The sequence below is a fragment of the Brachionichthys hirsutus genome, chromosome 8 (genome assembly GCF_040956055.1).
Source record: "Brachionichthys hirsutus isolate HB-005 chromosome 8, CSIRO-AGI_Bhir_v1, whole genome shotgun sequence".
Lineage (NCBI taxonomy): Eukaryota > Metazoa > Chordata > Actinopteri > Lophiiformes > Brachionichthyidae > Brachionichthys > Brachionichthys hirsutus.
In genome coordinates this window covers 13,139,444-13,151,643 of record NC_090904.1, presented here as the reverse complement: position 1 = coordinate 13,151,643, position 12,200 = coordinate 13,139,444, and the positions used below count along the sequence as shown (strand labels likewise).

The 12,200-nt window shown below is 43.7% G+C and overlaps 1 protein-coding gene across 1 annotated transcript; it reads right to left on the bottom strand.

Moving 5' to 3' along the window:
- Positions 1-1,423: 1,423 nt before the first annotated feature.
- LOC137898152 (monocarboxylate transporter 2-like) lies at positions 1,424-8,514 on the bottom strand. The gene is made up of 4 exons (XM_068742150.1): positions 8,298-8,514; positions 5,522-5,665; positions 3,725-4,540; positions 1,424-1,743 (listed from the first exon to the last, which is right to left on the bottom strand). The coding sequence occupies exons 1-4, from the start codon at positions 8,512-8,514 to the stop codon at positions 1,424-1,426; spliced, it is 1,497 nt and encodes a 498-aa protein (XP_068598251.1).
- Between the last annotated feature and the right edge of the window lie 3,686 nt (positions 8,515-12,200).

Genomic DNA, 12,200 nt, shown 5'->3' with positions numbered 1-12,200 from the left:
GTGAGAGAATTAGTTACTTCACTGCCGTGCAAGAAAATTGCTGCCGCTCTCAATAAGGCGATGGAGAAATTGAAACTGAACTTTTCCTTCTCGTCCATATGAGGACACAATTTTCTACAACAATATAACAATGTGGTGACCAGAGGTGTCTTCATCCAAAATATGAATTCGGCTACAATAATCAAACAAGGTAATGAATCAAATGGCAGATCAAGGAAATGTTGTGCAGCCTTGGCGGCGCTATGACGTTGGAGTTTGTAAGATGTTTCAGCAAAGTCGGGAAAATACTTATTTAGAAGCCAATAAGGGACATGTGGGATGATAAAGAAAATTCAATGAAAACGCAATAATATAATTATCTTTTTTTTTTATATGCATAGGTAGGCGTAGTGGTTAGCGCTGTTGCCGCACAGCAAGAAGGTCACAGGTTTGAATCCGACCTGCGCCCTTTCTCTGAGGCGTTTGCATGGTTTCTCCGGCTTCCTCCCACCTCCAAAAACATGCAAAATTAGGCAAATTGGTTAAAATAAATTGCCCATAGGCGTGTGAATGTTTGTCTGTCTGTGTGTTGCCTTGCAATGAACTGGCGGCCAATAGAACCCCCCCCCCTTTGTCCAACCCTACCTCAAAGAAACTCAATAAGGTTTACTGAGCTACAAGCTTTCCCTCCTCCCTGTAGAATTGAAGAATAATATAAAATAGCTTCAACAAATTTAAATAATGTGACTTTATTCTTAATTCTGAATAGAAATCATACAAACACAGATTAGCTGGGACTGTGCTTCAACAGCAGGTTTTGCTATGACGTCATGCATTTAAGAGCGGAACGTAACGCATCATAGTTACTGTTCTGCAGGTGTTCTGTTGACTTGCTTTGGTTCCCCATACAGACCGGACTATGTTTGAAGAACGCTCCATAATAAGAAGGGAGGCAAGTCGGAACATTCAGGGTCATGTCCCTAACATCTGTTCAACCAGTTGACAGTGTAACTGCCAGTCAAAGATGGCGTCCAGTCTTTAAACGCAACGCGACGTGAGGTACTTTCACTCTAAATGCTGTGATTTGCTTGATGATTGACCTAAACTGGTAATAAATACTGACAGGATTATGGAATGACCATGCAAGTTTCCAACATGATTTAATTAAAACTCTCATTTGAAAGTAAAGTGAGACGTAAAGTCTCTTGGCAAATAAAACATGATGAACAGAACATAAAGGTGTGACTGTTTTCCATAATTCTAGTTTGGCAGCTGCTGTATCAATGATATCGTTCACACTCTTCTTCTTTTTCTTCTTCCATAACTTCACCGGATTGGAAAATGTGCACCACCAGCTGTTTATCACAGTGAACCAACATTTAATATTTACAAAACTATGGGACGCAAACCTGGTAGACGTGGAAAACGGAACAACTTATTCCACCTACCCCTTGTCGGCACAGCTGACAGAAGAATCACATTTACAGGAGTAATTCTCTGGACATTGATCTCCCTGGGTTTCGATCTTTTTAGCCCCGGGCTCAGTTTGCTCCATCTCTACCTCAGTAGTCCGTTTCACCTCCATCAAGTCTTGGCTTTCCACAGTGTTTTGGTTCTGCTCCATGTCCTTTGCAGCCTCCGCTTTTTTCAACATGTGGTAGTTGTAGATGTTCATGAGGAAGAGAAAGACTCCACCCATCAAGATCACCGAGCCACACATGAGGAAAAGGTACTTGTAGTCACCGGAGACGTCCACCAGCAACCCTACGGTATGAAGAGAGGGGCAGAAACGTGCAAAGACATTACATTTCAAAGCGAGAGGGTGTCAATTAAACTAATTGTACACCACACCAATAACTGTACATTCTGAAAACACAGAGAGGTCTCGTTCTCTAACCGTTAATCAAGCTGGAAGGTGAAGAGCAGTAGCTACCAGACTCAGGTTTGGGGAGTGTGTGTAAAATAGAGAGTGAAGCCAGGGCCCAATTTGAGACGGGCCATGCTGGAAATGACAGAGGGCCATTACACCCTTCCTGGCTCCCCTCACATCTCTGGGAAGGCAATTTGGACGGCTGGTACTGAAACGAATCAGAAGAGAGGCCCATTCTCAGAGCCATAAATATCAGGACCAATTCTGCAGAAAAGTGACAAATGTAGTTTAGAGGAGATTTAAGCCTCCAGGTCTTCAGAGTCTGTCTTCCAGCAGCCAGCCCCGACCATCTCTGCCTCCAGACGAGGATCGATGGGCCAGTGCCGCCATCTCTCAGTCTGAGTACGTATGGCAATCTGTCTCTTCAACCCCCCCTGTGTTAAACTCTCTCTTTTATACTCTTTTAGCACCTCATTGAATCAGTTGAAGAACGATTCAATACTTTAGTACATTTCAAGAAGGGATGCGTCCTTAAAGTCACCTAAATTTTAAGAGAAACTTTCAATAAATTCAGAAAAGTGAAGGTTTAATTATCAGCAGCAGCACAGAAAACAATTATATATATATAAATCCGATTAGCTCCAGTAAAGTACCTTTACTGCATCGCTTGTCATAATGTGAGGTCTCCTCAAGTCCGCCAAATACCATCTTTACAACATTAACTATAATGATCTTTGTGTGTGTGTGCATTTACTGTAATACATCACATTAGGAGGGGTCACTTTGTATTTAAATCTCAATGCAAACCGCATCACCTGATTGATAGCACTCATCTGGTGCAAGCAAGCCAACAACCATCACGCTCATTAAGACGGTCCTTGATTGGCTGGGCAGTAATTGAGTCCATCTGGCGTCGTCACCTCTTTTTTTAATGTATGCACAGTTTAATAATGGCCCAGGTACAGGACTCCGGTGATGAGTTTGAACTGATCGTCATTGGACACCCAAAGCAAGAGGCTAATTGCACCCACTTAACTCACTTCTTCCTAATTGGACTGACCCTGCAGTTTGAGGGGAGCAGTAATAAGCAAACAGGGTGGGGGGGGGGGGGGCATGATGATTGCGCCGTCTGGAAGGGAATGTTACACGTGTAAAGAGGCATGTATTTACCCCATTAAATGAGCGCCTCAGAACAAGGTCGAAACAGACAAACTGGGGGGGTTTACAAAGTTTCACCTCATTAAAACAAGAAAAAGTTGGGCCGACATGTAGCGCTGATCCAGTCGCGTGCAGAGACATGCTGTATGTCCTCTGTGTATTTTCCCAGGGCATTAAACATCCCTCGCTGAATAAAGTTCAAAGGCAAAATATCGATTGGTGTGCATAAGAGCGAACGCCGCCTGGTTTAGGGTTTATTTTTCTGCATCTGTTTTTGAAACCAATCACATGAAATGCTGCCGTCGTGGTTGGAGGGTGACTCGATATGCTATTTAATGACCTGGTGCTGCATTATGCTGTATGTGGAACGAGTTTTGAGAGGGACACTGAAACACTGCGCGTGGTTAATGTCCTGTAACGGCTGATAAGGCTCCTCGTGCGAACCCCGACCCTGCCGGACATGCTCAACTATGATTATTGTGTGGAAAGTTGCATTAGCATGACCTTCTTTACTGGCTTAGTCTTCCGTTACAGAACTAAGCAGCCTAAAGGAATCTAAAGTGAGGAATAACTATCTTGAATGTCTCTGTCTTTTTTAGATTCAAAAGCTATACAAACAAGGAACGGCGTTTTGTTTCAGCCCATTTCTTCCTCTGATTCAGAATGATTCTATCATGTCTGTGCAGACAATAGTTAACCATTAGCATGCACTGTTACCTGCAACAGGTGGTCCTACGAGCATGGGGATGCACTCGATCAAGGTGACCAGTCCAACGGCAGCGGGGAAGCGCTGACTTCCCATCAGGTCCATCAGACATTCAAATATCAGGGAGAAGGTCATGCCAAAACTGGTACCAAAAAGCACCGTGTAGGCCACGATGGAAATGTAGCCCTTCGTCAGAGGGCACAGCAAATGGCACGTGCCGTTGAAAGCGATGGCAAAGCTGAAGAAGTACTGGATCCTGGGCCGGATCAGCTTGGTGTTGGCTACCAGACCTGTGCTGGGCCGAACCAACATATCCACGAAGCCCATGATAGTGAGCAGATAGGCTGCGGCGTACTCCTCAATGCCTTGGCTAATAGCGTAGTTTGAGAGGAACACAATGGGAGCGTAGGCGCCCAGAATGAACAGCATGCTCCCGATGAGGTATATGATGAAGCCTCTATCCTTGAAAAGGGAGAAATCCAATAAGGTCATAAGAGTCTTTATGCAGCCTATCTTTGGCCGAGGCTTGCTGTCATTTGGATGTTCCTCCAATGCCGTCTGCAGTAAAGTACCGGGCGGCTCACGAGGCATGAAGACAGGCCTCATAAGGGCCCCGGCAACACAGCAATTGAGAATCACCCCCCCGAGAATGAGGAGACTTCCTCTCCAGCCAAAGTTAATGAGTAAATATTGGCTGAGCGGAGCCAAGAATGACAGAAACACCGGACTCCCAGCCATGACTAGTCCATTGGCTAGCGGCCGCTTGGCCAGGAAATACTTGCTGATGATGGTGAGAGAGGCATTGAGGTTAAAAGAGAGTCCACAACCTGCAGACAAAAAAGAAACAGATTTAAAATTCATCAGGAAGAAAAGTTTGAAACTCACAATGTTTAGTCAATGAACCTCTGCGCAAAACAATATCATAGATTTGTTGGAAATATTCAGAAATATTCCCAAATTCACATTTTATAAGTCACAAATCACTGCTATTTGTTAAGATGCTGAATTGCCATAAAAGGTCCTTCTGTAACTCTGAGTTATCTTGCTAACAGACAGATAAACACAACCTCCCTGGCGGAGGAAACTAGAGTTACTTTCCTCTCTGTTCCCATGAACAACAAGCACATTGAAAATATTTGGAGAATAACTTTAAATTGCCACTGAAAAGTCAAATAGAGTGGCATCCGATCTGATCGACCACTTCATTGTTGCATGCCTTCATTACACACCTCGCACTGGGACTACGCAGATTCACTTGGATTCCAGAAAATACAGAGGACGAAAGACAATTAATGAAATGTCTAAATTTGACAATGACCTACATGAACAAGGGTAACTACTGACTCCAGGAAGCTAGCCTGAGTCGTTTGTCTTATGATTATGCTTTTGCATAAGTGCATATATTTGTACAGGCTCGAGTAAGGACGCTTGTATGTCTTCTGGGTGAGATTACCCAACGCCTATCTGTCAGTGTGCCATCGCAGAGGAGCAGGAGAGGGCGCGCACATGGCCTGGGGCATCGAACATGGCCCAGCCGCTTACTGGGTCTATTAATCCTACGCAGCAGTCCTTGGCAGGGTAATGAGGCTCCCCATGTGATGACCATGATGGGAGCCTACAGGAGAGTACAGAGGGCCATGAGAGACCAAGCTCTCATAGATCAGAAAACGTTCTGTTTTAATTACACTCCTGGTTCCCTTGGTGCTCCAACTGCAACCCCAGCAGGTGGGGCAGATGCCCTGGGCCCCGACAAACAGCACAGCAAAGAGGCGAAAATGTGGCAAAGGGAACAGAGACAGAGAACGTACCTCCAATGATGCCAATGCAAAGGTAGAGGTAAATGATGGCGTTCCCAAAAGAAGAGATCACCATTGAGATCCCGCACATCAGTCCTCCCGTTATGACTACTGGACGGCTTCCAAAGCGACTTACCAGCACGCTGCTTATCGGTCCTGTGAGGAGGAAGGGAACGGCAAGGACAGAAAGATCGTGTTAGACCTCAATGAATAAAAACAGGAAGTGCTTGTTAACTTAATTCCTAATGATAAAAGTTTCACACAATCCCGCCACACCTCACACTCTGTCAAGCCAAAGGCAAAAGGGCATTGCAGCGGGTGTCAGATGCCACATATTTGCGTAAAGGGCAAAGCAACATTTTGAGTCATTATACTCTCCCCTGATTATGTCAAATAGTCCACTCAGTGATCAATCAAGAATTAAATAGCCTTTTATATGCTGTCAGTCTTCCCTTCATTCATAACCTTGCCTTTACGAGTGACATTGCACCACCAGTAGTTTTTTGTATTCTCCTCGCAAGGAAGACCAATCATTTAAATATATATTAATTTTCTTAATGCATATATATATATATATATATATATATAGGAATAGAGAGAGTATAAATTAAACCAGTACGTTAGTTCCCATGATTATTGACACAGTAAGTCAGTGGTGAGGAAGGAATGAAGGGAAGTCTGTATGGTGATAACTGAAAATACAGAACACATAAGTACTTTATTGATCCCAAAGGAAATTTGGAAATCTATCTGCTACTTTAGGAAGCACGAGTGATTCTGGATCGCTTCTACCTGCGTTAGTGCAAATGAAACTGACAACAGGTAAAAAAAAAACTAAAAAAAACAAACATCTACTTTAAAAGTTTGTTTCATCAAGATCTGAATGTGATATAAGTAACAGTGTATACTGTATTATCAAGGGACCTTACAGGACTATACAGAGCAACACCCAGCCCAGCTGTTACAGCTGTAACTAGTTAACCGGTGCCTGCGGGGGTCAAAGATGCATCATCTTTCTCTCTGTAGCCGTGTTTCAATGCAGAATCTCCAACACCGCCACCATTTCCACTTCCATTATGACATTTTCATTTGAACTCCCCGAGTCAGAGCTTCTCTGAAAAGGCTTCATGTCTCTCCCATGGGGGGGGGGGGGGGGGGGGTTTGATGCCCCCAACGTGCTGAACCTTTCCCCTCTTATATCCCCCTGTGTCTCTCGCCTCCACTGGGCGACATTCCCGGAGCTTTGCCAAGAACAATATGATAAAGCCTCGCGTCCGGGTCGCAGTGGAGGCGAATATTTCACTACTTAGGCCCGTCCACATCGAGTGCTGGTGACACCTACATTCTGTTGTCATGCAACCTTGAAAAAAAGCTACAGAGAGCGGCATAAAGCCTCGACAAGGCAATGAAGGGATGTACCAATGTGAAGTTCCGTGCCTCAACAAGATCATCCAAACAAGATGGTAATTCCGTATCAAATATATATTGTTCTTGGTATCTTTATCCACCAACCATGAAAAGTAAAAGTAAATCGGAGTTGATGTGTAATGTTTAACTGATTTCTGAATCCATTAATGGGGGTTTTTCAATTTTCAATTTTAAGATATTTTCCCGACCTCATTCTAGAGAAGAGCGCGAGCGCTTTAAATGACTTCCTCGACTTGGCGTCGATGTCAACAGTTAAATTTAAGTCAGATGAGTGTTACGGCGTGCGGTCGCATCATCCCTCTTGTTAGGCACACCTAAAACCATTTCAGTTGCGTGTCATGTGAACTCAATTCATCAATTTGCTCTCCTCTCCCGACGAGCACAATAGTTTTCTTGTTTGGAGTTAAGACGGATGTCAAAGGAATTTTTGTTTATTTTTACTCCATTAGCTATAGGATCATATGCTATTCTGTATATACCGGCTGGATGCCAGATGATCATTACACAATAACTTATCCTCATCTCTCTCTCTCACACACACACAACTCAAGTCGGCTGGATGTTACCTAGAGTCACCGTGTTGCTACGGTCCCTGAGAGGACCTTCCACACCGTGTTGATGCAGGTCATCGGCCGATGGATGCTGTTCAGGATCAGGATTTTCCTGCCCTGAACTGATCCAGTCTGGATTGAGTACATTTTGCACTGTGAAACCTGTCTCGTATGTCACTGCTCCTGCATCGATTTTGGCTTCCAACCTTCTCCTCCACGTGGGGGGGACACTCTGCATGTGTCACTCTTGGTTTTATGCACAAGTACCTGCAGAATTACTTTTGCAGCAGCAAATAAAATCTCTCTCTGTGACGGTGGCATTGGGAGAGGCACTGGAGCCGTATTCACATCTGGCAGCATCTCCTGAGCCAGTGAGATCACCGCTTTATGGATGCTGTGGCTGGATGTCGTTTTCTAGTTTTATTTCCATTTTCCAGGTGTGATAGTCGCCCTTCGACTGACGCGGAGGTGGGTAGATCCCTCATGTGCTTTATTTACGCTTGTTCTTTATCTTCATGTCTGTTATATGCAATAAATATGGTGTTTGTCTGTGAAACAAATCAGACACTGCATCCGAGCAGATCACAAAACAAATTAACTTGAGCGGCACAAATTAAGCTGCAACTGAGATCTCAATTAGAATGAGCATCTGCATGATGTATTTGAACAACTATAACCACCAGAGCCCCAAACCTTGAAACCCAAAGGACTGATTCAAATGAGAACAGCTTGCCACAACAACAACAAAAAACAGTGTTCAATCTGTAACAGAATCTGTGGCAAATATATCGCTAACTAAATGAACTCACCGCATCCATACATGGCTGCTAGCATGATAGAGGAAATCAGTGCTACTTGGCTGAAGCTGGAACCCAATTCCGCTTGGATGTCTCTGAAGAAAATGGATAGGACTTTGGGAATGGAGTACGCAAATCCAACGGAAACGTGAGCCCCAAACACAACCATCCAGCCCCAACCACCGTCCAAGGGTCTAAAGGCCGACCCATCTGCTGGAGCCGGGGACATGTTCCTGTTGAAAGGGCAGAAAGGTCAACCACAATGCATATCAAAACAACAACATTGTTGCATTTTAAATCACCAAGTACAGATTAATGTTACACCCAATAGCGGTTAGTGTGTCGTGCATCAGCACTGATTACGGCAGCAATCATCCTCCTAATGGACGGGCACAACCGCCGGATAGCTACATCCAGTGAGATCCACATCTGGATCGGATCTAGAACGAGGTCAAGAAAATAATTTAAATTCTAACATTAAAAACTCCATTTACAGATTCAAAAATCTGCTACAAATACACATCAACTCCGATTCACTTTTCCTGGTTAGTGTATAAAGAAAGAACCTTTTAATGATGATCCAGATCACCATGTGGATGGTATTGCAAAATTCATAGTTTAAAACCTTAATATTTTTAAATGGACTTTATTGACTACTGAATATAGAAACACGTAGTCATAAACGGCTGTAAATAGCATACAGTAGGCAACATGAACTAAATAATATAAAATATAAATATATATATTTATATTAAATAAACCTGCTGTTCCTTGACATTCAAATGATCATTACACTGTCCCTGACTCTTTCTTGGTTGAGCGGGGAGGCGGGCTCTCTGACTCCGCTGCCGCTTCCGGGCGAGGCGCGGAGGCGGAGCCTCTTGGGACAACCCCCCTTTGGCACTGATTGGCTAAGCGTCAGGGTTTCGGCCAATCAAATGAATGAGGACGACATTTAACACGATGTGGAGGAGTCGTGATTAGGAGGAGGGGGAAACATTCCCGGAAATACGTTAAAAGGCTTCACTTATCGATTCAATACGGGACACGTGGTCACTTATTTAACAAAATAAAGTAAGTGACGGTTAGCAACCTTAATGGTGACACCTCGCTGGTGCCTTTCTTTTTTCCAAAATGACTGCGCGTGATTCTAACGAGGATTTCATCTCTTTGGGAAGAGTGAGAACATGTTTTATTTTTTAAACTGAACTGACAAAGGACACCACCCAGAATTACACCACTCCACTCCATCTAGTCAGAAGCAACAGATCGAAGCCCGGTTCTCCCCACCGGCGCAGCGGATCCACAGAAGGAGAGAGCCGCATCCAGGCATCAACTTTCAAACCCACAAAAGCGCATCGCTGCTTCGGTTAAAACACTAAATGGTCTTACCTTTCTCTGAGCGCCTGCACAACCCGCTTCTCTCTGGATGACGTCCGACTGAACTGAAGTTCCAGTCTGATGCAGTTTTTGCCGCCGGGTCACGTGACCAGCGTTCTCGCGCAAGAAGTTTGTTTGTAGCAGGTTGGACGAGCTTCACGTTGATTAGGTTAAGAACGAGTTCCTCACGTTGTTCGCATATGCTGGTCACAACGCTGACGTCACCCAAAGCAGGGCTTCGGTTTGAGATGAGATACACGATAATAAAATAAAATAAAAACCAAAGAATCAGTTTCACCTGTAATAGCTTTATTTTCAAATTATGTGCAATGTGAATTTCACAGTCGAGCTCAACCATCACTAACACCCCCGCCCCCCCAAGAAAAAGAAAAAAAGGCCGGGGAATGCATCAGGAACACAAATGAGATCGTAGCACCCCAGAACAATAGATGGAGATGAACTGGTTCACAGATATTGCAGCCACCAACTCCTTGAACGTAGAAAGCTGCTTAGTTTAGCTTGCTGCATTACACAGCTGGTGTTTAAAACACAACACAACGCCGCTGTGGTAAGACGGTAAACATTACTGTAAGACAGAAGGCAGAAATGACAATGATCATGCAGGTGATCCGTTTTTTCTGAGCAGGGTTACTCCAACTAAACGGGTAATTACATAAAAAGGGAGGAGAAGAGAACACCAGCCACTTTAGACAACAAAAAATCACATCCTTTAAGTCATAAATGAAACTGAAGTTTAAAAAAAAACAAACCTGTGCAAGTACAGCAAACCTATAGTACAGTATATTACACAAAAACATTTTAATACAGTACTGTGTATCAGTAGATATCCTGAGAGTTCTCTGTTACTGGTTCTCAAACGGCTGGCTGTAGAGATCCTCGTTCAAGCTGGCTGAAATAAAACCAGCTCAGTCAAAAGTGATTCTTCTCTTGGAGAAGTCCCGACTGGATGCGACTATTCATTTTCCATCCAACTCTCTAGTGATTGCTGCGTGGCTTCTGAAACCTCTCTCTTAACAGAACATACAAGGGAACGGTGTGTAGAGCAAATATGAGGTGGGGAAGCTGTATGAGGAAATGAGCAGCACAGACGACGGCACTTTCACAGGGAGAGCCACTCAGTGGTTATTAATTCTGCTACGCGAGATTGTCCAAAACATGAGCAGCACCAACAGCGCGCGTCAGGACAGGTGCACGGCCGGCCGGCCTTGGTATATCCTGTCCGCTTGTTCAGGGGCGCCTGCAGCCGAGGACCGCTGTAGTGGAGTGCGATTCAGTGCAACGCAGGAGGTAAGACTTCAGATATTCAAGGGGGACAGGTTTTGATTCTGAAGCCCCTTCGCAAGCCGCAGGCACATTGGCAAACCCGACACACTAAATTTCACTTCACTTCAAGCCAGCACCGATCTCAATAGCCACACAATTATTGGAACAATTAACATTACCAGCAGAGATGAGCACACACACAACAATGCCCTTTTACTAAGGTAATAGAGCACAACATAGCCGAATCACACAGTTCATGACTTATTGCTACCACAAAATTATTTGAAATGTCAAGATCAAATCCAAAGTATAAAAACTACTCCCCACGCATAAAATGCAACTTCAGCTGCTCCTCACACGGCCTGAGAAGCCCCTTTTCTCCTAATCTAATCAATCTGAAGTTTCTGAGGTAACTTTGTTAGTCGGTCGGAACTGTCCACTTAGTGTTGCCACAATTTTAACTCCATCCTTATTTCTCCAATGTGGAGAGTGATGACTTTAACATTTCACCTAAGATGTCTTTTGCATGCGACAAAAAAAACGGACGCCAACTTAAAAAGAAGGTGACAAGCAAATGGAATCTCAATCTAGAAAAATGAGCCTGGAAGCCACACTTAAGTGTTCTGTTTGACACACTGTGAAGGAAGAAAGGGCTATAAAACTATCATACAAGCTTCAAAAACAGTAAACGTAATGTAAATCACAAGCACACCACAAATCAAAACCAACCTACAAAATGAACTGGACAGAGTTGCGTGCAAAAAAGTAAAATAAAAACAATTACAGAAACAAAGCAGACAGCAACCAACTTGTGAGCAATGGTATTTACCCGTATAAATATATAGTTATTCATGTGTGTATATAGAATTTGACTTTATGGCGATATGTAGATGCAGCTTGCCAATATCAACATTTGCATGCTAATCACTTCTAAAATCCCTACCTTTAATTAGTATCTAAAACCAAAAATAGAACAATGGCTCAACAACAAGCAAAAAAAAAAAAACAACAACAACTGGATAATTGCACTTATGATTCATTGTACGTTGTTTTAAAAACAAGCATCAGTGTGGGTAGCTGGTTCTACGTGGAAAAAAAAGAAAAATACTGCAATCTTTAAAAGCATCCCCATTTTGACCAACTTAAGACTGAACCAAAGAAACTGGTAGTTGTGGTGCAAAGCCAGACTCGCACCAGGCACAAGGCAGACAGGACCGTAATACCCACCTCTGCCGCGCAAAAGCGGTAACC